This window comes from Abramis brama, assembly GCF_963993115.1.
Source record: "Abramis brama genome assembly, chromosome: 1".
Taxonomy (NCBI): Eukaryota; Metazoa; Chordata; class Actinopteri; order Cypriniformes; family Leuciscidae; genus Abramis; species Abramis brama.
This window is the reverse complement of record NC_139963.1, coordinates 72,961,069-72,987,561: the sequence shown is the minus strand read 5'-3', so window position 1 is coordinate 72,987,561 and position 26,493 is coordinate 72,961,069. Positions and strand designations below refer to the sequence as shown.

At 41.6% G+C, this 26,493-nt stretch overlaps 2 protein-coding genes across 2 annotated transcripts in view; one reads left to right on the top strand and one right to left on the bottom strand.

Moving 5' to 3' along the window:
* Positions 1-2,401: 2,401 nt before the first annotated feature.
* Positions 2,402-26,493, top strand: part of LOC311095175 (uncharacterized protein) — a 29,385-nt gene continuing 5,293 nt past the window's right edge. Inside the window, exons 1-4 of the mRNA XM_084133579.1 lie at positions 2,402-2,845; positions 8,294-8,420; positions 10,790-10,921; positions 11,011-11,041. Of these exons, the coding sequence (XP_083989705.1) occupies positions 8,307-8,420; positions 10,790-10,921; positions 11,011-11,041 (277 nt within the window). The 5' untranslated portion in view covers positions 2,402-2,845; positions 8,294-8,306. The remainder of the gene's footprint in view (positions 2,846-8,293; positions 8,421-10,789; positions 10,922-11,010; positions 11,042-26,493) is intronic.
* On the bottom strand, positions 11,032-23,915 carry LOC311095020 (uncharacterized protein). The gene is made up of 2 exons (XM_084133310.1): positions 14,768-23,915; positions 11,032-14,499 (listed from the first exon to the last, which is right to left on the bottom strand). Exon 1 carries the CDS (start codon positions 18,649-18,651, stop codon positions 16,993-16,995), a length of 1,659 nt encoding a protein of 552 aa, XP_083989436.1. The 5' UTR covers positions 18,652-23,915; the 3' UTR covers positions 11,032-14,499; positions 14,768-16,992.

Genomic DNA, 26,493 nt, shown 5'->3' with positions numbered 1-26,493 from the left:
TTTATGAGTGTTATAGTTTGATATGATTACAGCTGTCAATGATTTGCCAGAGGTGTCGTTATAATACTCTAAACGAGCCAATAGCGTTTAATAACCTATTCTTCATCATGTCTCTGTTTTACCTCCATTCTTTAAAAGCGTATCGTTTCATAAGTTTATTAGCATAATGATATTAATGATAAACTCCAGTGGTGAAGGCAGCAGTGAACTATAGTTAATCTGGGTAGACTTGAACTTCTTGTGTATGATGGCCTAAATATTTCCAAAATGCCTGAAAACATGTTAATGTCCTTTAAATATATTATTTTGATTATCTTAATAGGCCATGATGAAGTATGCATGTGATAAGTAATGTTTTGATTTTTTTTCCAAAGAAGATTGACTTGTGCCAATAAATATCCCCGTACACCAGACATTTTCACTTTGTTTTAAACAAGGCATGTGTATTTACATTTTTAATAATACAAGGGTTGTTGTAAATGTCATTCTATGATATGTTAAAAGGACACTTCACCCATTTGCATCAAGTCATATTTTTGAATGGTCGTGCATTAATCCCTCATTTTCCCCTTGAGACGAGAGAAATACGGATTTCAGTAGGCTTGTTTGAGATTAGCAAAATCTGCGCAGAACCGATCACCGGTGATCAGCACGAGATGCATGCCGGTTAGAAATGTGTCCGACTGCGGTCCGCCTTGCTCTGATGCCATGCTGACGTATGTCAAAAATCTCTCGCGAGCGCAAGCCTATGGCATATGGCAAGCCCTTAACATTTAAAAGCTAATTTTGACTATCCGGAATTAACATTGTAGATATCAACAATGTCTTTCTGACTAGTCATAATTATGGCAAGCCCTTAACATTTAAAAGCTAATTTTGAATATCCGGAATTAACATTGTAGATATCAACAATGTCTTTCTGACTAGTCGTAATTACATTTTGGATAGGTGGAATTGTCATTCAAGATATCTGTAACGCAATTGTGACTAGTCGAAACGACAGATAGAGATATCTGTAATTCATATTTGACTAGGCAAAACTGAATTACAGATATCTGCAATGACGTCATTGAAAACGACATTCACACATCTTAAATGACAATTGCAGATCTGTAATTCAGTTTTGACTAGGCAGAATGAAAGTTAAAGATATCTCAAACGTCATTATGACTAGTGCAAATTATTGAGCATGACGTCTATAAATAAGTAATTTCCCCTCCCCGCCATAATCAAAGAAGAAGTGGGTTCATTTCCTTATTTCTATGAATGGAAGAAGAAAGAAGCAGTCATGGCGTTGGCTGTAATCGAAAAAAAAAAAAAAAACACCAGAAAATGTTTTTGTATTATATACAATATTTTATATACAAAAAAATATAAATTGTTGCAATGCTATGTTTATGATCATGCTTAAAATTACGTAGGTTACTGTTGCCGTAAGATTTATGCGTGAAAGAGATTCACACTAATTCACTTTAATAAAGATGCTGACATGCATGCTATTCTTGCTATGGAAGTACAATAACATTAACTTCCTTAGATGAGGAAAAAAGTTCTTAGTTCAGATTAGTTCTTATTTTTTATTTTATTTTTCAGTTTGAAACAGTATCTAACAGCATTAAAAAGATGATTAAAAACTCATTCGCCCTCTGGTTGCTCCGACATGGTGCTAATCAGTGCTAATTACAAGTTAACAGTTAACAGGTGCTATGTGATTTGATGATTTAAACAACACGCTCTGCTCGCGCTTAAAGTGTGATGCATACAGATATCTGCAACGTCAATTGGCCTAGTCAAAACTCTAATTCAAGATATCTGTAATTACATTTTGACTAGTCATAACTCCAGTTACAGATATCTACAACGTAATTTCGCCTAGTCAAAACTTAATTTAAGATATCTGAAAAGGAACATGTAGATATCTTGAATTGAGGTGAATTAAAGATATCTTGAGCTGGAGTTATGACTAGTCAGAATCAAATTGAAGATATCTCAAACTAGAATTACAGATATCTACAATTCAATTGCAGATATCTGTAATTCACATAGTGGATATCTGCAACTGAATTGTAGATATCTGTAATGATAAACCCTATACAAATGAATGGCAAAAGTGACGTCATTTGTCCTAGGAAGAATGTCTTTGTGGATATCTGAAATTACAATTATGGAAAGGAAGAATGTAGTTGCGGATATCTGAAATGTTCTTTTTGACTAGGCAAAACTGAATTACAGATATCTGCAACACATATCCAGTCTAGCTGTTAAATGTTAAAATGGCTTGCCATAAGCCTAGTGTTTCAGTTCCTGCTTACAATGACGCAAAAATCGTAATTGTGCGTCATTCTAAGCAGGAAGTCCCAGATCTTTGTAGAGGGGTTGAAAGTGAAACTACAAACACTCGTTCCTCAAACTAAAAGCAATATCCGCCATCTTGTTTGGAAACTTAGCTAACAGGCGCTGTGGAGCCAGATGTGAAGTTACGACAATAGCGGAGGGTAGCCTACTCAATATGATGTAGAAGAAGAGGATTTCGGAAGTCTGATGCTTGAATCAGGTGTTTGTGGCTACCTTTATGAGCCGCGATATAGCGAAGAGCAGCCGAGGCAGAAGACCTGCCTGCCGCGGACGAGGAGCCCGGACTGGCTCGAGTTAGGGCGGACTGGTGGTGCCTGTGCTGAGTGCTCTCACTGTGCGCTTACGGACACAGAGATAGAGTACGTCTGCAGCAAACAATTTCAACGATGCCACTTTCTCCTGGACGAAATCTCTGAATCAGACGAGGACACGGACGTTTGTGTTGTGAACTATCCTAGTTTCGCAACGCATGTTCTGGCTGAACATCCAGGTACCATGCAATAATTCACCATTTCGAAAGAAATACAAACGAGTAGTAATTCATTAATGAACTCGCCAACTAACTAGACATTTTGTGTAAAATGAATTTGAAGCTCTGGTAGCTAGCCTTGTATACGGAAGAGATAGGCGGATATGGGTGCACGTGCTCAGAAGATACGAATAACAACAGCAGCACGCGAATGTACGTTAAATACGTGTTGTTTGCGCGTGACAAATCAGCGCGTTAAATACACGTAAAATACCAGTGAAATACATGTTAAAAAATGTGTAAAACAAAGTGTAATTGGCTACTGGGTCTAACCATTTCTGTGAGCTTAGGGGGGGGGGGGTGTACCATTCATGTTAAATAGCTACCACTATTTAACATGCTATAGATCAGCCTATTGATTTGGTACTTTTTATTGTATAACCCATATAAATAATATATTTAAATTGCAGTTTTATGAAAATTTAGATAAAAATAAAATTGCCTTGTTTTTCTCCACTTTTTGTAAATAAACACATTAGTGGACATTCTAGCTTTAACATCAAAGCATTAGCATTTGTGTGGGGAAATCAGTTCCAGTGGAGGTTAGCAATCAATGCAGGATTAAGATACAGATATTATATAAGATACAGACCATTGTAATCAATATCTGTCTTTGGAAAACAACGTGAGCTTGTGTTGTGCTTACATTTACAGCTATCGCAAGCGTGTGCGCTTATTGAAACCTTTTTATTCAGAGTTTGGGCACAGTCACAGACAAACAGTAATTAGGGTGATATTATCAATTGAAATTAATTTTTAAGACTTAAGACTAAGTATTTTAAAAATGGTATTTAAGACTTTATATATAAGTATGGAGACTTTCAGGATTGGAATGAGAGCTTGTGCTCAGGTCAGGACCGGTATTGAACTTGATTTGTCTTTCCTGACAGCAGAAGTATTGTCCTGCTACCACAATTAAAGATCCTCCTATTTCTTTTTCTTTTTTTTCCATTTTCTTCATTTTCCTGTGTACCCCAAAGGAAATATCTAGATAACAATTTTATGTAAAAATAGTTTTACCAAGAGAAGATTGGTTCTTGATCAATGCAATTGTAATGAATATCTGTAAAACAATATAGGCTAACCTTGTTTTTTTCCACTATGGCGACCAGGATGCTTCACAGGGACCAAATTACAGAAACGTAGCCTAATAAGAGACGCAGGTGCTGAGTCGAGTGTAATGACATCAGACAGATGACCTTCAGGTTTAAAGCAGGTGGGAAGGCTGACTGGCATGAGTACAAGGCATAGACCTATTTCAATTCACTACCGAAGTACCGATCTGCTATAGTTTACATATTTATCAGGCGTATATAAGCTTAAAAAACTGAGGCCCCTCCGTATATTCACCAGGCCCACCAATTATTGGCGTTCTGTATCCGCCACTGTATGTTTATCAGTAGTTGTATATCAAGCAGGGACACATTTGTGTGCTCTATGTTTTGTGATTTCACCAAAACGAATAGAGAGTATCCGCAACGGATTGAAGTGCGCGTCCGAGTGAAGACATTGTATCCACAGAAAACACTGTATCCGCGCCACTGATCGCAGTGGCAACGAGCACTTTATTTAAAAAACACATTTCAGTGCTAGATTGCTTCTTATTTATAAAACGAACGAAATGAATGCTCTGCCAGTTAACTGGAGATGTTTTATTTATTTGTAGAATTGGTACGTTCGTGCCGCGAGAAGTGGCAAAAAGTGGTGCGGACATGTCCCATCCATCCCACCCGCAAATTACGCCTGTGGTGCTAGATATATTATATATAAATACTATTAATAAATTGGCAAACATTGGCCACTTAATATTTAATATTCAATTTTATTACATGGCTTGGTTGAATTCTAATGTAGAATGCGGTGTGTTATTTCTTGATATCAGCCGCTGCTAAGTATAACACACCGTTGCCATGAAAAACAGAGCGTTGCTATGGACGCAAGATTCTAACCATAGAGACGGAACTGACTATTTTCTTTAGCGGAAGCAATACAATCGTTTTTAAATCAATAAACTCCTTTTTAAACCAATATTTTGTGTCAAATTATTGATTTATTTGGTAGGTAGCCATGTAATAAGCAGGATAATGTAGAACGAGGCGGTTGTTATAGCGAATACAACCCCTTCAGGCTGATTCAAGCTCCGCTTCACGTCAGGGTTCTTGTCAGCCTGCAACCGCCTCGCTCTACATTATCACTTACATATTAATTATCACAATTAAAGTATTCATTTTATTAAATTGAACAAGCACAACATTCAGCATTCATAGACTGATTATTATTAATAATGTTATTGCAACAAACAAGATGTGCCTTGGTAAATCCGGTGACATGCGCATTGATTTTTATTATTAAACTAGTGTTTTCTGTGTCAGTGTCGGCTGCAAAGATGAAGTTGACGATCGCCATCTCTGTAGTGAACGCGCTAGAGAGAAATGCACATCATGGATTACATAAACAGAGAGCAGCTATTTCTTTTCGTTTTCAATTGTTATGTTTAAAGACATTTCAAGATTTCTTTAGATGTATTTGTCATGTCTGTGAGGCATACGCTGAGTTTCGGTTAATTTATGATGAGATGCGCTCCAGTTCACGTGCAATGCAAGTGTCCGCGCCGGCGCCTCCATGTCATGATTATAGTGTCTGCCTACAATTTATACATGACGAAATTCACTTTAAAGAAAGGCTTTCAACTAACCAAACCTCAAAACTTAATGAAGTGGTCAAAATGGTCTGACCCACTCCATGTCTCTCGATATATAGCGCATCCTATCTTACTCGCGCTGTTCACTTTTCATAATCAACATAGATGGGAAAAAAAAAAAACATAAAATTTTAACAAATATGAAATTAATTGAGCTTATTTAATGGCTACAACACGTATATTAGACCTACAGACTCTCTATTTGTACAAATTGCTGCACATTCGTTTAATTCTGAATTTTGCACACATTAGTTGAAAGGCATTTGTTTGTGCATAGTAAAACATTTATCAACATTTATCAAGTTCACGGATAATTGTGTGTGCATTTATTAATTATTATCTTAATGAATAATGTAACAAGGACGAAGCATGTAAACTACGTTGTTGTTTATTCAGAATGGAATGGATCGCAAATGGATCCGAATGAAGAAACGTAAAAAAACGTGAACAGTGATGTTCAGAGAAAATTAGCAAGATTGAACTTTGGATGGCCTAGGAGCAGTAGGCCTACTAATCTAATATAAATCAGCAAGGTTTTAGACTATAGACATTTTTTTAAACAAAATAATTTTTTGTTAAATTAAGTTTTTAAAGCCTATTATCCCGGTGTGATGTGTGCGAGTGCGTGCGAATCCGAGATTTATCGAATTTATTTAGAGACAACAGAACCAAATCGAAAGCAATCTACTGTTGCAGAATATTAATTACAGTTTGAAGTGCATCAATAGCCAGAGATAGCGTTGGACTACCAACAGGTCCGTTCTGCAAGAATGTCCACATGCTGTCTGTATCTTAAACCTGCATTGACTGCTAACCTCCACTGGAACTGATTTCCCCACACAAATGTTAATGCTTTGATGTTAAAGCCAGAATGCAATAGCAAATGCTCTATCTCCTCTATGCTTTAACCTTGATCTGGGACAGACTAATGTCTCTTATCACCAGACCTCAGGTTTCGTGTTGGATTGTGTGGACAGAGTAGCCAGATTAAACTCAATTCTCAAATGCACAGGTAGCCAATGCAGCGATTTCACGATTGGAGATCTAATGATCAAATTTACGTTTTCTTTTGAGAATCTTTGCAGCAGCATTTTGTGCTAATTGGAGATGAGCAATAGAGTATTTGGACATGCCATAGTAAAGAGAGTTGCAATAATCCAAACACGATGTAATGAGCGCATGGATAGCAATCTCTAAGGTTTTCTCAGAGAGAGAGGATTTGATCTTAGAGAGAAGGCGTATATAAATCACCAGGGAGGTCTGCGCTCACGCAATCTGAACAGAATAGTGAGGCATATTTTTCTCTGGGCCCAGGACAAGTTCTTGTCACTCAGGGCAGTGTATATTCCAGGGCATCTGAATGTGGGAGCGGATTTACTGTCCAGACAGAAACTACAGATAGGGGAATGGAAACTCCACCCGGAAGTAGTGAGACAGATCTGGACCAGATTTTACGAGCGGAGGTGGACCTCTTCACCTCTTATCAGACAGCGCAATGTCCCCTCTACTTCTCTCTGAGTCACCCAGCCCCTGGGTCTGGATGCGATGGTGCACACATGGCCCAGAATGCAGCAGTATGCGCTTCCTCCAGTTTCTCTGCTCCCGGGAGTTCTAGCCAGAGTTCACCAACAAGGGTCTTGCCTCTTACTGATAGCGCCGCGTTGGCCGAACAGAGTATGGTTCTCAGAGATAATATCTCTCCTCGACGGCTCGCCATGGGCGATTCCAGAGAGGAGGGACCTTCTTTCCCAGGCGGAGGACACGCTCGCTTCATTCGATGGGGTCAGATGACTGAGGCCTCCCGTAAGAACTATAGACTTAGTTATAGTCCTCGAGGGTCTGGTTAAGACCCCCTTTGAACCTCTAGAGTCAGTGTCTGACAAACTTCTGACCTTAAAGATGGTTTTTCTTATGGCTATAACTAGCTATAAAGAATCGGGGATATGCAGGCTCTGACGATCTTGCCATCCTGCTTAGACTTTGCCCCAGGAATGGTGAAAGTGATTTTGCATCCTCATCCTGAATACCTGCCTAAGTATGCAACTTGTTTGTGATGCGGCAGGCTGGTCCTCTCCGCACACATTCATAAGATATTATAGTTTGGATGTTCATGCAACTCCGGGCTCTCACGTCCATCTCAAGCTAATGTCTGAGGCCTTCTTGTGAGCACACCTACACAACCGTAGGGGTCCAGACACTTTTAAGCACGGCGGCGTGGGTATTCCCGTTCCCAATGCGCTGAGCAGCGCAGCATCTCGTTCCGCTTTCTCAGGGAACAGGGTTACAGTCAAGTAACCCAGATCGTTTCCACACCCGGGGTTGGCCGTTGATGGAAAACACAGTGTATTGCAGCAAACAAACTGGGTCAGAGATTGCAGATTCACCTAAAAAGCCTTGATATCCATCTAAAAATCTCTATGAAGAGATTGTATGTGAACTCGTTTAGTGGAAAACAAGTTTGCCGGTGGAGTAATCCACATTCAGGCTCGTGCACGAGCTGTGACGTCATTCGTCTCGCTTGCAGGAGCAATTATAGAAAACAACTTAATGATCAATATAAGATAAATTACAGGAGATGAGACTAACATTTCCGACGCTTTAAATGCACATGATTGCACCTTTTTCACATGTTTTTAAATGTTTACTCTAAAAAAACACTTGTCATGGAATATAATATGCAATAATTTGTTCTGTGATTTATATAACAGCTTCTTCTGCAACATGAATTACATCAGTGTGTCCTGTGGAGAGATGGAGAGGGTTGTGTACAAACTTCCCCCTGATTTACTGAATCTCACACTCAATGGAGACTGTGAGCAGAGCTGGCACTCAGAGGTGACTATTACACACACACACACACACACACACACACACACACACACACACACACACACACACTGACTGTGAGCAGAGCTGGTTCTCAGAGGTGACTATTACACACACACACACACACACACACACACACACACACACACTGACTGTGAGCAGAGCTGGCTCTCAGAGGTGACTATTACACACACACACACACACACTGACTGTGAGCAGAGCTGGCTCTCAGAGGTGACTATTACACACACACACACACACTAGCCGCGTTTCCACTGTCGGGCCAGTGCGAGCCAGGGCTTTAAACGGGCCGTGCCGGGCTAATGGCCTCGGCCCAATAGCACCGGGCCTGTGTTTCCACTGTCGGGCCAGAAGCTCCACAGTGCTTCACTAAAACACGCCCGTAACACGCCTCTCTGGAACAACGTCACACTAACCCATCATTTCACCAACAAATGGAAGTTTTATCAGAAAACTAATCAGAAATCACTGGAAACAGCGATGAAAACAAACATGATAAAAGCGGCCGTTTGCTGGCATTTTTTTTTTTTTAACGTTACTTGAATATTTAAAACCCAAGCATCGATGTTTTACCACAGGTTTACAATAAAAAGTGATACATTGATCATAATGAATTAATTTATGTCAAAATTACACATTAGTCACTCAGAAATAAATTACCGTTAATGTTAGGTCTATTTCACAAAAAAGAGGACACACTTACTTCTTCAGTCGCGTCTGTTTTTGTTTATCTGGTTACAGGACACATCACATTTAGAAAGAATGATCATTTCTACAAATATATGCCATACGACCTGAGGAGCTTTAGCACTCTCGCAACTCCCATACAGATATTTTCAGTCAGAGAAACAGAGGAAGCTCCCGAAAAAAAAGTTGCTTTATTTTATGATAGTCCGGTTTAAAGAGACGAGACGTAGGCTACTGACAGATAAAATAAAAACATGACTGTGATACACTTTATGATTGGTCTGATTTCTTCAAGCGTTCAGTATGTTTTTTTACTATGCGTATCTTCAAGCGTTTACTATGTGTTACTATGGAAAACGGTTAGCGCACATAGTCTTTTGCATCACAAACAGAAGGCATTCAAACATGAACGCGAGTTAAATTATTTTAAAAGTATTTCATGCTGACAGAATCATCCAGCGCTGCAGTCTCCCGACTCAGGTGAACTCCGCCTCTGTTCGTAACCACTCCTCTAGCCCGAGCTCGCCCGCTTTGGCCCAAGGTATTTGATGGGCCAGAAATCCTGGCCGTTGGCCCCGAGTAGGCCCCGATCAAGCCCCGGAAGTGACAGTGGAAACGCAACTATTGACTGTGAGCAGAGCTGGCTCTCAGAGGTGACTATTACACACACACACACACACACACACACACACACACTGACTGTGAGCAGAGCTGGCTCTCAGAGGTGACTATTAAACACACACACACACACTTGACTGTAAGCAGAGCTGGCTCTCAGAGGTGACTATTACACACACACACACACATACACACTGACTGTGAGCAGAGCTGGCTGTCAGAGGTGACTATTACACACACACACACACACACACACACACATACACACACACACTGACTGTGGGCAGAGCTGGCTCTCAGAGGTGACTATTACACACACACACACACACACACACACACACACACACTGAGGCCCCATCCACACTACTGCGTTTTCGTTTAAAAGCGGAGACCTTTTGCTACGTTTGCACCTCCCGTCCACACTAAAACGGCAAAAACGGAGACCCAAAACGGAGAAGTTTAGAAACGCTGCTGACCCGTTTTTCGTTTTGAATCTCCGGAGGGCGTTTTAGTCTGGACGGGTCAAAACGGAGGACTTTAGAAACGATGATGTAGTAGAGGCTCACGCTCGGCTCTATGATTGGGTGTCATCAGTCATGGCGTATATCTTTGTGCAAGTAAATTCTGCATTTTACAATGCTATAACTGCCTACATGCGCCGGAGGCAAGCTATTATTCGAGCGATCTGTGACAATTCCCGTGTGCAGCGGCGGCACTGACCGTACATGGAGCGTCGGTTTTGGGTTAACCCGGGAAGAACCAGCGCATGGTGGGATAATTTTATCAATGAAGTTGTGTTTACACTGGCACGCGCATGCCCAGTGTTGGTGAATGGTCACGTGATCCACGTTTCAGTCGTTTTAATGTGGACGGAGATCAATTCTAATACGCAGCTAAAACGCTGGTGTGGACGGAGATCGTATTCGTTATAATTCTCCGTTTCTAAACGAAAACGCAGTAGTGTGGATGGGGCCTGACTGAGCAGAGCTGGCTCTCAGAGGTGAATATTACACACTGTTCCGATCTGATCCTCTTGTGTTTGGTGTGTTCAGGACGGGCATCTGATAGCAGATCCATCAGATCCTGAAACACTGATGGATCCTGTTATTTCAGTCTCATCTGATCGTCTCGTCACGTCTCGCTGTGTGAATCTGAATCATGAGATCCTCTGTGACGTTTCAGGAGTAAATCAACTCTCAACACATCATTCCTCTGTTTTCATATTTAATCTTTCATTATCATGATTCACTAATGCTTCTTTCTTTCATCACAGTCTCATCACAGTCTTAAGACCATGTTCAGAGGTGAGAGAGACACTTCAGTGAAACGCATCAATCAGGGATGCGCGATATATACGGTATCAGCCGATATATGATCCTTTTTAATGTTATCGGTATCGGGTTATATATGTTCATTTTTAATGTAATCGGTACCAGCCGATATATGCAGGCCTGATAGCGCTCCGGCACCACGCCGGATTTCCGGCGTACAGATGTGTCTGCAAAAAAAGAAAAAAAAATCTTTGCGTTCGTGTGATCTGACAATTCCCAAGATCTGAAAGGCACTTTCACTAAACCACACCAGTAAGCCTACTTCAGCCAATCGGTAATAGGGTAGGGGCTGGTCTTGGGTTTTGGCCAATCAGATTAATTCAGCAGTCACTCCACGTGCAAATTTGTTTTGTGTTTCCCACACTGGCAGCGCGAAACGTAGCCAAAGTCATGGAGTGCAACTTTATGAAGCCAGGGGAAGACACCAAACTTGTCGATAATGGCATAAAGAATAAATTAAACTATCTAACAGAAATTAGCGGAGGATACGCATCTGTCTGTCTCGAGGCAGCATGCAGGCTATCTTATTACACACGGCATCTCGCCAGAATTTAAAAGAAATCTGCCCGACAAGTTTAAGAATAAAAATTAACATTGCTGAGGCCACGGACAAAAGCATGGATACGATTTAAGGGTGGAACGGTACATGTATTCGTATTGAACCGAAACGGTAGGGGTGTCACAATTCGGTGCATGAATGTACACAGAGAATACACGGTATTAAAACTTGCGTGCAAATTAATAAATGTAATGCAGAACTACTGTTAGATACGTGGGTTCTTTAGGCACACCTAATCTGTAGCCCTGTCTTAGCTCTGAAGCAAGCTGCGATGTAAAAATTGCAATGCTGGAATCTGTTGTGTGTGTGTGTGTGTGCGTGCGTGTGTGTGAGAGAGAGGCGCAGGCGCGATCGAACAGTGGAAACATAAAAACATACTTATATTGTGTACACAACATTGTGCTTTTGTCAAACTGTAAACTCTTGTCAAACTGTAACCTACAACTGTCACCCAACCAAAATCTCTCTCTCTCACACACACACACACACACACACACACTGTTTAAAAGCAAAAAAATATTTATCCAACCCCATTTAAAAACAGTCTGTCGGTGCCGTTTCTTGGACATTCATCATATTGCATTGGTTTTCATTTCTTGTCCTAAAACAGAGCACTAATCTGTTTATTTTTAAGTCACACATTCTATATTGATTAAAAAATAAAATAAAATGTGTTTTAATGGTAGTATTACTTTATACAGAAATAAATTATTTATAATTCAGATGAGAATAAAGCTAGTGTTAATTAAAATTTTAAGTAGTGGTCGACCGATATGGAATTTGGGATTTACTGTGAATACAGTAAATGAGAGACATAAAGAATATTGGTGAAATTAAATGAACATTTATTGTACATAATATTTATGCAATATTCTTTTTGCAATTGTTGTGGCGAATTCATAGTTCTTTTTGGTTCAGGTCTCAAAGTAGTTTCTCAGAGTCGAGGTTCCAGGTCAGAAGAATTAACTTTATTGACAAGCAACAAAGTGAGAAGCCGGCTGGCCATCCGGACATCTAAAGTTACAATGGCCAGTGTTCATGTCTTATACTTTTTCTTATCGCTAGGTGCCCAATGGGCACCCTCAAATCTATCTCTTCCCCTCTGTCACGCCTGGTGACCTTGGCACAGTTAGACATGTCTTCCCTATTGGTCAAATCTCACACAATGGTGCTCTGTTTCATACAGTATTTTTGACACTTTGCATTGCTGATGCAAGCTGGTTATTTTCCATTCTCTCATCCTTTCTCAGACCCATTTTGTCATGCTTGTCATTTTCATTACATCATACTTAGACATGAATCAAGGAAAATTCTCCAACATATCCCCCCTTTGGGACTAATCCTAGTCCCACCTTCATTTCTGTCCCAGAATGTATCTTCATGATCAGGCCTCTCTCCATTATCTTTCAATCATGGCCAATATGGACCATCCATCTCTCTTATCAATAAGCCCACTCACGAAGGTACACCCTGGAGGAATAGTGAGACCAAACATCTCCGCCCCCACTTGACTAGGGTGGAGTAAAAGATCCCACCTTCCTTTTCTATCATCAATCTTGAAGGGATAGATTACTTCAAACATTTGATTTTTCAGCATGATCAACATATCTCAGTGTATAGACTTAAATTTAAGATTGGTTTCAGCATAATCAACATATCTCAGTGTACAGACTTGAAGTTACGATTGTCCCACGGTGCCAGAGGAACTGCACAGGCGCTTCCGGTGGCCTGGAGTTCTATCTGGGTTGCTCCATCGTTGCCAGAGGTGCCCTGGGCACTATCTGGTGTTGGAACAGACAGCGGGCTTTTAAACCACCAGTTGAGTCTGCCCTTGCTGGTCCGGCAATTGGTGACTGCGCTTGTAATTAATTTCTCTGTTTACCCCATGGAAACATCTACCAGTAGTCTGATGCACGAACTTTACTTTTGATTATAAAAGCTTTAAAATATTAAAAGAACTCTGTTATAAGAGTAAAATGATTAGTAAGTGATAAAAATAGTAAAAAACATTCTTATCTTTTCCCTTTATATCTGGTTGCATTACCTCGTACCACGGGCAATGACCTGCTTCAAACCTTGTATCGTCCCCTCTCATTCACATATTCATGTTTGTGACTGTTAGTGTGATTATATGTAAAAATATTCTCAGTAGGATTATAAGTGTAAAAATAAAAAGGAAAAAAACTCAGGAAGGGGTCCTTTATAAAAATCAGAGAAACAATTAAAAAGCCCTCTAACTAACTCCCTACTCTATTCATGTTCTAATGATCTGTCTAATTTTACCCCAAAAATAAAATACACAGTGTTACTACCTCCCTCTCTATCAAAAACAGAATCAAACTGTTGGAAATCAAAAGTAACAAGGTACCCCATTCCTTACTCCTTCACCAGACCTCCTTACAGGAAGTCATCTAGTTCGTCCAGTCCTGGCCCAATTTGGTGCACTCTTGTGTTTATGCACCCGATGTCAACTCCTGATGGTTTGACTGACACATTAATCATCTGTTTGGCGGCCACGTTGGTTAGCATGGATCTGAGAAAAGGCACAACACAGCAGAACAAAAGAAACATACAACAGCCACAGCTATTATTATTCCCACCTTAAAGAACCATTCTTTCCAAGACCCAAATATAGAGTCAAACCAGTATCCAACGTGTCTGTCTCTCCCCACATTCTCAGCAACTTCTTGTCTCAGATCCTTCAGCTTCTTCATGGCCCTAGTAAAAACTCCATCAGAGGCTGTGTTATTCGGAATAAAGGTACAACAGTCAATTCCAAACATCACACATACCCCTCCTTTTTCTGCCAGTAGCCAATTCAGAGCTTGTCTATTTTGCCATGTCATTTTGCTGGTGTATTTTAGCTGATGGCCTAAGGCATCCATTGCTTGATCTTAGTCTTAATGGTTCTGTTGATTGTCAGAGCTAATCTGAGATGGTATGCCAAATCTTGGGATGACTTCTTTGGTTAAAATTTTTATCAGTTTCTGCTCCTTGGTCTACTGAGGGTTCTGCTTCGACCCATCTGCTAAATCTGTCTACGAAAACTGTCTCTGTATCTTTTCCTTTTACTGATTTTATCATGTCCACATGATCCATCACTAGATGTTTAAAGGGTCCTTCTTGAACTGGGATAGAGCCTATTGGAGTTGCTGTTCCTTTTCTGACATTATTTTGTGAATCTTTGTCTTTTTTATTTTGCTAATTTTATTTTTCTAATAATTACATTTTTCTAATAATCTAATCTCCCCCCTTGCGCAATGGTCAACCATGCGCATCTGGAATGAAAATGTTAAGCAATAGGCTGGTGTCTATCATATGGCCTTCATGTGATCTCCATATATATTGTTAGTATCTCTTGTCGCCCCCCTTTGCTGCCATATATGTATTTCAGATTGATAGGCTCTGGATTGCATTTGAGCAATGCTGTCTACAGCAGGTAGGGGCTGGATCAGAACAGACGGTGCCATAACTGCTAATTGACATCCTGAGGCTTGTTTAGCCTGTATATAAGCCGCATTATTACCTTTGTTTACAAAGTCATTGCCTTTTTTTATGAGCTTGACACTTGATAATGGCCAATTTGTTTGGAAACATCATAGCTGTGATTAGTTTAGTAACTTGGTCCCCATGTTGGATTGGGGTTCCATCACTCTTTTTGAATCCTCTTTGTTTCCATACTGCACTAAAGAGATGACATACGCCATTAGCATATGCAGATTCGGTATAGATGTTGGCTGCTTTGTTTTTGCAAGCTTCAGTAAGTACTTTTAGTTCGGCCAATTGTGCTGAGCAAGGTTGTTCACAATGCTGCATCACAACAGAATTGAAATCATCTCCATCTCTCTATACAACAGCAAAACCAGCATGATTGCCTAAATGGTCTCTAAAACACGAGCCATCCACAAAGTAGTCCACGTCTGCATCAACAATTGGTGTTGATTCCAAATCTGGTCTCAGACGTGTAAAGGCTAGAGAGGCAAAAATACATTCATGAGGTGTTCCCTCCCCCTCTAGCTGGACAAAATTAGCTGAGTTTGCTGTAGTAAATCTCCTTATTGTAACATCAGGATATGTCAGTAACATGGAGTATGTCAAACATCTAGCTTGGGTTAAAACAAAATGTCATTGTTCAAAATATTAGTCTTTTTGATAGCATGGTGGGTAGCCTTGAGCAACATTATCCAATTTGGTGCTATAATATGCAATATAAAAATATAAAATGTATTTTATCCAGTCTTAAATCTTCCAAATCAAGCTTCAGGACTTGGTCCAAGACCAAGTGGTGAGTGTTTAAATTCTTAGGGCATCCTAGTGTATGTATATTGTTTACAGAACAGAGATCAATTACAGTGAAATAATGAGCAGCAGGTGGAACACTTTTTCAATAGCGTATGTGGATTTGGGACTTCTGCCGGCCAATCTTCCACTATCTCATTGACTGCCCTTAAATCATCGACTCATCTCCATTTTGACTTATTGGCCTTTTCAACTGGTAGAATGGGCGTTACAATAAGTTTCAACTAACACTCTTACCAGCTTTTACCAATCCCTCAATTGTTGTTCTGATTCCTTCTACTGCTTCTAACTTCAATGGGTATTGTTTTCTTGGCAACTTCATTCCTAATTTTACTCTAATTCTAACAGGATTGGCTGACTTCACCAGGCCCACATCTGTATCATGCTTAGACCACAACTCTACCGTACTTTTGTTCCATCTCCAATTTCAGCTCCTCCATTTTTGACTTCAATTCATTTTTCTTTTCTGTCTCTACTATTAATTTAGGGATCCTTAACATGTTAGTCCAGCATAAAATTTTAAGATGTGTCATATCTGGTGTTTGAAAAATGAAAGGGTTTTCAGTGGCTTCCCACTGTTTTTCTGTAGCTTTCAACATTATTGGGCCTAAATCTTTCGCTTGACATCCTTCATTCAGGTAAAGAGTTACATGTGGGATTGAATCGTCTACTCTAAACCATGTTTTAGTAAAGTCACATTTTTCAATTTGCAATGCTGTCCCTTCTGGTCCTACGATTATATCATTTGAATTCAAATATACTCTCTGTCCCCTCGTTTTTTCTAACCAGTCATTTTCTAATCTCGGGTTTCTAAGGGGGTCATATATCATTGTACAATGAAACTCAGATTATGGCACAGTTTTTTTTTTTAACTGTTCTGCTGGTTCTGATTAGTCTGTTGCCATGGTTGGTACATTTGGTCACGCAGCGGTTCATTTTGGGGCCATAGGTTAATAGGACAGTTCCTCTTGGTATGTCCAGGCTGGTTGCATCCCCAACACATGCCTTGAATGTCTTGTGTTCTTTGTTGATTGTTGTATTCTCTTCCTCTTCCTCGTCCTCGTCCTCATCCTCTTCCTGGCATTGCTCCATTTCTGTTGTTTTGCTGTTCAGGTAGGTATATCACAATTGGTGCACTTGGCTGTTGCTGATTTCCTGTGGTGTTGGATGTGCTCTGACCCATAGGGGCTGGTGCATGCGGCATGGCTTGTGCAGCTGGGTTCGGTATGTTTACCGCTGCCATAACTGCTGACTGATCTTCAACATCTTTTATGTTAGCTAGGATTTTCTTCTTTTTATTGACTAGGTCATCCAGCTGTAATTGGGTCAGCCTTCTTTGGAGCTCTCTTTCTTGATTCTTCATCTTCTGTTCACTCTTCCTGTATTGTTCTACTGCATGAGTCACATGGTCACAGAACTCTCTTGTCGTCTTTGAATTCAGTCCCACTACATCTTCCAGCTTGGCTTTTACAACAGTTGGCATGGCTTCCATTATAGCAGCCCTGAACAGCACTGTTATCACTGGATCTCGTTCAGGGTCTTTTTCCAGCTCTTGCTTCCATCTTCGTGATTGTCTCTGGATGTAGGTGGTTGGGTTTTCTTCTTCGCCCATTGGTTCCCCTTTTAATAACTTTGGATCCATCTGGGTGGGATAATGTCCTCTTAGGGCCTGCCACATCACTGTTCTGTAATGGTCAAGTGGTATGGCATCCATCCTTGTCGAGTCAACTGCTTGGTTGAGTCCTGAATCATCCAAGATTTTATTCGTTCTTGCACCTCCCACACACTTTGCCAACAAGGCTTTGATGTCTCCGATGGCTAGTATCTTGCCCATTGTCTCTTCTTCCAGTAGTCGAATCCATTTGCCCGCCCCTTCGTGTATGTCAGGGAAGCGTGCTATCAGTCCTTCCAGATCTTGTCCCGCCCACAGCACGTACTGTCCTTGATGTCCTTTAATCAGGATGGGGCACTGTGTTTGTTCCTCTCTCAGTTGGTCTCTTCCGTTTTCATGCAGATATGCTCCACTCATTGACCTTCTTCTCAAATTGTCCCCTCTTATCCAGGGTGGTTTGCTTTGTGGGAGTTCTTCCAAAAGCAGGGTCCCTGACACATTCTTGTATTCCTTGTTAAGGATGGCTGAGTGGGGTCTGTTTCTTGTGTAGTTCTGAAGTCTCTGATGTTCTCTTCGCATGTTTTCCTCTAGGGCTTTTCGCATGGATTCAGTCTCTCTTTGGATTTGTTCTTTAGTGATGAGTATGTCTCTTTCTATTTCATCCTGTTCAGGCTCGGATTGCTGAGAGTCAGCTTCCATCTCCTTCTGCAGTCTCTCTTCAAGTTCTTGTAGGGCTTTGCTTGCATGATGATAAGGATTGGAGAGGGTGGGGTCTGGGGTTACCCTGGTCAGATGTTTCATGCTTAGGTTGCTGTCTTGACTTCCCCCATAGTTCAGTGTATCTTGCTTTGGAACTTCAAAGAAGTCTGTAGTTTTTCTTTCTCTGCGGCCAGGGCTCACTTTTCTGTCGTCATCCTCTCCTCCCTCCCTTCTTGCTTCATCACTTGGCTCGTCTTCAAAATCCACTTTACCTTGAACTGTTAAAGTTGCATTCACTAGTGGCAGTTGTTTACCAGTTAAATCATAGGGGGGTGCATAAGGGGGTGGGGTTGCCATTATGTCACTTTTATTTTCTATCTTCTCCCTTATTCCCTTAATCAATTTTATCCTCATGTCTCTAAAAAGATTCAACACTTCCTGCTCTTTCTCTCTCTTCTCAACTCTTTTTTTTTTCTTCTATCTTGGGCTTTGTGATTCTTTATTAGTGCTCCCATTTCCCTGCACATAGCCAAATCAAATGTTCCCTCTGCTGGCCACTTAGTTTTTAACTCTCTGGTCCTTTTTTCCCACTTCCGAGATAAGTTTTGGATAGCATCTCTACATATCGGATATTGTGATATAATCTGCTCTACAGGGGTCTCTTGTTGCTGTGACATCGAAGCCATTGCTGCAAGTCTCAATTATTTCTTCATTCAATTAATCAAATTATAATTTTGTGTTCTCAGTTTTCTGTTAAGTTTAAAAATTCTGGTATCTGTTTAGTTTTTTTGAAGATACCTCAAATGGTTCGTATTTATACCTCAGACAATGGCTTCGGCATCACTTTTTCTAGCTGGTTGTGTATATTTTGTTTCCAAATGATGTCCTCCCCCAGACACACCAGCTAGAAACTCCAGATAATGTTCTTTTCAAACCACCGTCCTCGTGCAGTTACTTCTCCTGCCCTATATAGATAAGTGAGAGATGGGGTTAATTTCACTTCATGGCCGTTCAACATGATGACTGAAATATTTTATTCTTCTTTGCTACAAGTGTCTGATTCAAATGGTTCAAATAAATCAATTAAAGTCTTTCTTCCTTTTTTGTTTAAAATTCTTCTCCCTCTATTGCCCCTCGCGCCCCTCCTGTTCTTCCAGAACTGCGGCATTCTCGGTTGGTGCAGGATGTCTTTCTATCTCCTGCCTGTTTCGGTGAATTTACACCCACAAATGAGTTAACTCTCTTGGATTGTTTTTCAAAAACAACCAACACTGTCAGTCTTTCTAATGTCCAACTATCTACAAAGACTGGCCTGATTTCCTCTCCCTGCTTGACTTCAAAGATTGTGTCACTCTCCCATTTCACTGACCTAATGTATGAATCCACTTTTATATATACATTTCTCAGAATGGTTGCCACTTTCAGTTCTCTAGGCAAATTCCTCCTTTCCTTCCTTTTCACATATGGAATCCATATTGGATCTATCTTTATTTCGATGGCTGTGAGCTGTGGGTTCAAAAGAACTGTTTTTAGAAGATTAAATTTGTTCAAATGTGGTCTCAGGGCTTCAAGAGTTATCTGTTTTTTTATCACATTACGCCAATCCACTAAGGGCCATTTTCGTTCAACCTGATTCAGATTTGTTATTCCTGTCAATTTTTTCAAGAGTTCATTCTTCCCCTGGTCAGTTAACTCCTGTCTCTGTCCTTCACTATTTATGAACTCTTTTTCTAACCAGAAGTGATTCTCAATTCCTTTGGTTAGTTTCAATGCCCCTTGACAATCATCTTCATCTTCTCTTTCTTTCTGTAATCTAATCTCCTCTGCCTCATAATTGTCTCTCACTCTAGACCACATGAGTACTTTTCTTCAGGTGTCAAAAGGTTAAAAAACTCTATCTCTATCACTTCTCTCCCTCCTTATTTCTTTAAATCAACATAAACACTTTCAGTCTGTTATAGCGCACACTCATACACCCGGGATTTCATACACACTGTCACACAGCCGTGCACAGAGTCACTCACACCCACGCAGAGTCGCTCTGAAACACACACACTCAGAGTCACACACACATACAGAGCTGCTCTCACACGCAAAACCGCTCTCTCACTCACTCAAAGCCACACACACACACACACACACACACACAGTCTCTCTCTCTTACTCACGCAGCGCCGCTCTCACACACTTATTATTTCCCTATTTTTCTTGTAACAAATGAAAAGACGAAGTCAATCAATCAAACTTTTGACAATATGGGCAGTGATTCCCTATCCGGATTACATCGTTTATAGTTCGGAGAATGGCCAAACAGCCGACAAAGCCAATTTCGGTGAATATTCTTTGTTCCTTGATACCTTGTTTTTGTTTAGTTTTTTCCTCTCATCAATTTTTGTTTTATTACCCATTAAACTTTTAATAACACTGATTCAATAATTATTTCTTGTAAGAGTTTTATTTTATGTGCCTTTGTCTGTCTCAGCTTTCTCACTCCCTTTTCTCTCACTGAGCGGTGCCAAGGTTTTTAACTTTGTAACAATTTCGGGACAGTGGCTCAAATGTAATTTCATGCAGAGCACAGAGCTCAGTTAAAAAACACTTTGTCTATGCGTCTCCGTCCTTTCTATTAATTCTGCTCAAACACGGCTATATCATTTCTAACTTTTAATTTCTATCACTTTGGTTTTTTAGAAAAAACATTATAAGTAAAAGGTTTTATTATTATTGTCACTTTTGCAAATTTTCTCCGAAATGACCTTCCTCCTTATTTTTTAAGATGAAAAATCACTTAGACATACAAACACAAACACTTTTCTCCTCACATAAAACAGAAAAATCACTTAGACATACAAACACAAACACTTTTCTCCTCACATAAAACAGATCACGTGCGCACACAATAAAACAGATAAGACTAACAATGAAGTGCTTCTCTCGTTACAACGCACCTCCTGCGTTGTGGACAATACAACATATAATTTTGCAAACGCACTTTTCGCATAAAATACTGTGACGCACACATGTACAATGCACCCTCATGCGAATGGAATACGCACCTCCTGCGTATATAACGTGCTTCTCACGTTCTTCAACGCGTCTTCTGCGTTGGGGACGCGCTTCTCGCGTCGGTACGCACCTTTCTCGCGTACTCAATTAACGTGCTTCTCACGTCAAAACGCACCTTCTGCGTTTAGGGACAATACAACATATAATTTTGCAAACGCACTTTTCGCATAAAATACTGTGACGCACACATGTACAATGCACCCTCATGCGAATGGAATACACATCTCCTGCGTATGGACAGACAAACAGATACTGCATGCACTTTTTTCTCAAAACCTGGAATCTACCCTCCTTTTTCCTCCCTTCTTTTATTAGTTTTAGGTTCTTTTTGGTGGGGTCTTTTGTTTAAGGCAGTCACCAACCAGGCGCTAGCTTACCAGGGGCAGCACAAAACAAATATAAGCAAAATTTGCTTACCTTATTTTTTGGTGCACCTTTGTTTTGTGAGGCCTCTGCCAGCACGCCCACCGTGGTCACTCCTCGACCCCTTGTCCCTCCTGGCTCGGCTCGCCAATTATGTTGTGGCGAATTCATAGTTCTTTTTGGTTCAGGTCTCAAAGTAGTTTCTCAGAGTCGAGGTTCCAGGTCAGAAGAATTAACTTTATTGACAAGCAACAAAGTGAGAAGCCGGCTGGCCATCCGGACATCTAAAGTTACAATGGCCAGTGTTCATGTCTTATACTTTTTCTTATCGCTAGGTGCCCAATGGGCACCCTCAAATCTATCTCTTCCCCTCTGTCACGCCTGGTGACCTTGGCACAGTTAGACATGTCTTCCCTATTGGTCAAATCTCACACAATGGTGCTCTGTTTCATACAGTATTTTTGACACTTTGCATTGCTGATGCAAGCTGGTTATTTTCCATTCTCTCATCCTTTCTCAGACCCATTTTGTCATGCTTGTCATTTTCATTACATCATACTTAGACATGAATCAAGGAAAATTCTCCAACACAATAAGAAATATTTACTAAGAAATTAAAATGTAAACAAAAAGGTAACACTTCAATAAATAGTTTAAGTGCAGCTTCTGGCCTGCTTAATTATTTACAGTAATTTTTTCAGTCACATTGGTTCATTAATGATAAATGTTATTTGTAACCTATGTCATCCAAATACATGTGACCGCATTGCAACGTTTTAAAGAAACAAACAAGCAAAACTAAACAGACATAAATCATTATTATTTAAATATACTTGAAGTAAAACAACCTGTTTAAAGTAAATATTGTATATAAACTATGTGAGAATTATATTTAACTATGTATTGTACATAAAATGTATGTAATTGCACATACTATTTTGTCATTCATTTTTGAATATTGTTTAGATATGAAAATACTACACACGATATTACGCCAATCATGGATAAATAAATACAGTAGATAGTGAATAACATTTTCAAGGATTTATTTTCTAACGTAATATTATTACATGGTGTTCTCCTCTCATCCACCTCACGCGACCACTGATCTGTAATGCACGCGACCCAGTTTTTCTGTGCACGCGAGTCCGTTGGAAAACAGCATCTAGTTTAAATGTAACCCGAGAACAACGCGCGTATCTGAGGAGCAGCCAGTCACAGGATTTTTGACTGTTTGTGAGGTAAAATGTTTTCAGTTTTGTTTGAATTTGTTTATATCACATCTGTGACCCCCACTGGAGCTACTGCTGGGCTGCGGATCTGACATATCACGGTACTGTTTGAATAGACTCTGCTGCATGCCCGCCGGAGTGTTTTTGTGTGTAACCATGTGTGTAACACAATGTAGCGTCAGGTTAGAAAGCGAATGCTGATTGGTCATTTACTGTGTCTGTCAGATGTTTGCTTCACTTCTGAGTGGCTTGTCTTACGGTGCTGGGCGGAGCAGAGCGAGTGTATTTAATTAATTCATGCTCACTCTGTTCGCGTCAGTGGAAAAAAGTGCTAATGCACAGTCACAAACTGTTTTGAAATATATCGGCCAAACGGAAAGATTTATCGGCCGATGCCGATATCTAAAAAATTCCAAATATCGGCCGACATATCGGCCTCGGCGATATATCGGTCGACCACTAATTTTAAGGAAAACAAATATATTGATCTGAAATATAGCAAATTAATTTTAAATTAATTCAGGTACAATTACCAAACATCTCAAGGTCTTTTTCTATTTTTATTAATTTAATTAATAAACTAATTATATAAAACTTTTGTCAGTGCACTACAAATAAACTGGTTCTATGCCTTTACTTTATTAATAAAAACTTATTTAAAAAATACAAGGCTTAAGACATTTATTTTCCTTTGGTGGGACAGCCTGAGACATGCAAAATAAAATAAAAATTGCCATCTGCATTTTTGTTTTGCTTTTCCCTCCATTGTTGAACCGAGGTATGAATCGAACCGTGACTTCTGTGTACCATTCCACCCTAAATAAGATTCTAAATGTACTGGACTATTTATAAAAATGTTATCCCAGGGGAGCACACCCCTGGATCCCGCTTGACAATTATGTTGATCAGGGCATATATCTTGGCTTAGGGGCCCGCTTACCTCCCATGGAAAAAAGTTCAGGCTCAGGATTTTTCTATCACCCCTGTATATGTTCATTTTTAATGTTATCGGTATCGGCCGATATATGATCCTTTTTAATGTTCTCGTTATCGGCCGATATATGTTCATTTTAAATGTTTTCGGTATCAGCCGATATATGTCAATTTTAAATGTTATTGGTACCGGCCGATATTTGTTCATTTTAAATGTTATCTAAATGTTATGACCCACAGCTCATGACCATAGGTGAGAGTAGGAACGTAGATTGACTGGTAAATCGAGAGCTTCGCCTTGCGGCTCAGCTCTTTCTTCACCACGACAGACTGGTACATCGACCGCATTACTGCAGAAGCTGCACCGATCCGTCTGTCAATCTCTCGTTCCATCCTTCCCTCACTCGTGAACAAAACCCCAAGATACTTAAACTTTTCCACTTGAGGCAGGAACTCTCCACCAACCTGAAGTGGGCAAGCCACCCTTTTCCGACTGAGGACCATGGCCTCGGATTTGGAGGTGCTGATTCTCATCCCAGCCACTTCACACTCGGCTGCAAACCGTCCCAGTGCCACAGGGACACAGTCGAATGCCTTCTCCAAATCCACAAAGAACATGTGGATTGGTTGGGCAAACTCCCATGAACCCTCCAGCAACCTGGAGAGGGTATAGAGCTGGTCCAGTGTTCCACGGCCTGGACGAAAACTACACTGTTCCTCCTGAATCCGAGGTTCTACCATCGGCCATATTCTCCTCTCCAGTACCCTGGCATAGACTTTCCCGGGGAGGCTGAGAAGTGTGATCCCCCTATAGTTGGAGCACACCCTCCAGTCCCCCTTATTAAAAAGAGGGACCACCACCCCGGTCTGCCAGTCCAAAGGTACTGTCCCCGACCGCCACGCGATGCTGCAGAGGCGTGTCAGCCAAGACAGCCCCACAACATCCAAAGATTTGAGGTACACAGGGCTGATCTCATCCACCCCCGAGTTTCTTGACTACCTCTGTGACTTCAGCTCGGGTGATGGACGAGTCCACCTCTGAGCCCTCAGCCTCTGCTTCCTCAATGGAAGACGTGTCGGTGGGATTGAGGAGATCCTCAAGGTATTCCTTCCACCATCCAACGACATCCCCAGTTGAGGTCAACAGCTCCCCACCTCTACTGTAGACAGCGTTGGTAGGGCACTGCTTCCCCCTCCTGAGGCGCCGGACGGTTTGCCAGAATCTCTTCGAGGCCAGCCGATAGTTCTTCTCCATGGCCTCACCAAACTCCTCCCAGGCCCGAGTTTTTGCCTCCACAACCACCTGGGCTGCAGTCCGCTTGGCCTGCCGGTACCCGTCAGCTGCCTCAGGAGTCCCACAAGCCAGTCAGGCCTGATAGGACTCCTTCTTCAGCTTGACGGCATCCCTTACTTCTGGTATCCACCACCGGGTTCGGGGATTGCCGCCTCGACAGGCACCAGAGACCTTACGGCCACAGCTCCGAGCGGCCGCTTCGACAATGGAGGTGGAGAACATGGTCCACTCGGACTCAATATCTCCAGCCTCCCTCGGGATTCGGTCAAAGCTCCGCCGGAGGTGGGAGTTGAAGATCTCCCTGACAGGAGACTCGGCCAAACATTCCCAGCAGACCCTTACAGTACGCTTGGGTCTGCCGAGTCTGTCCAGCTTCCTCCCCTGCCATCGGATCCAACTCACCACCAGGTGGTGATCAGTTGACAGCTCCGCCCCTCTCTTTACCCGAGTGTCCAAGACATACGGCCGGAGGTCAAATGAAACAACCACAAAGTTGATCATCGACCTACGGCCTAGGGTGTCCTGGTGCCACGTGCACTGATGGACACTATTATGCTTGAACATGGTATTCGTTATGGACAAACTGTAACTAGCACAGAAGTCCAATAACTGAACACCGCTCGGGTTCAGATTAGGGGGTCGTTCCTCCCAATCACGCCCCTCCAGGTGTCACTGTCGTTGCCCACGTGGGCATTGAAGTCCCCCAGTAGAACGACGGAGTCCCCAGTTGGAGCACTTTCCAGCACCCTTCCCAGAGACCCCAAGAGGGCCGGGTACTCTGCACTGCCGTTTGGTCCGTAGGCGCACACGGCAGTGAGAGACCTATCCCTGACCCGTAGGCGCAGGGAAACGACCGTCTCGTTCACCGGGGTGAACTCCAACACATGGCGGCTGAGCTGGGGGGCTATAAGCAAACCCACACCAGCCCGCCGCCTCTCACCATTGGCAACCCCAGAGTGGTGAAGAGTCCATCTTCTCTCAAGGAGTGTGGTTCCAGAGCCCAAGCCGTGCGTAGAGGTGATCCCAACTATCTCTAGTCAGAACCTCTCAACCTCAAGCACAATCTCAGGCTCCTTCCCCGCCATGGAGGTGACGTTCCACGTCCCTAGAGCTAGTTTCCATGTCCAGGGATCGGGTTGTCGAGGCCCCCGCCTTCGACTGCCGTCCGATCTTCTCAGGCCCCTTACGGTTCCTCCTGTAGGTGCTGAGCCCGGCCGGACCCTGTGGGGGGAGGCCCGGCCACCAGGCGCTCGCATACGAGCCCCAACCCCAGGCCTGGCTCCAGGGTGGGGCTCCAGCTGCGCCATACCGGGCGGCGTCACGGTCCTCGATTTATTATAACTCATAAAGGGTTTTTTGAACCGCTTT

Excerpts from the sequence above, each read along its gene's own strand:
- LOC311095020 (XM_084133310.1), bottom strand. The coding sequence starts at position 18,651 with ATGAGGATAAAATTGATTAAGGGAATAAGGGAGAAGATAGAAAATAAA.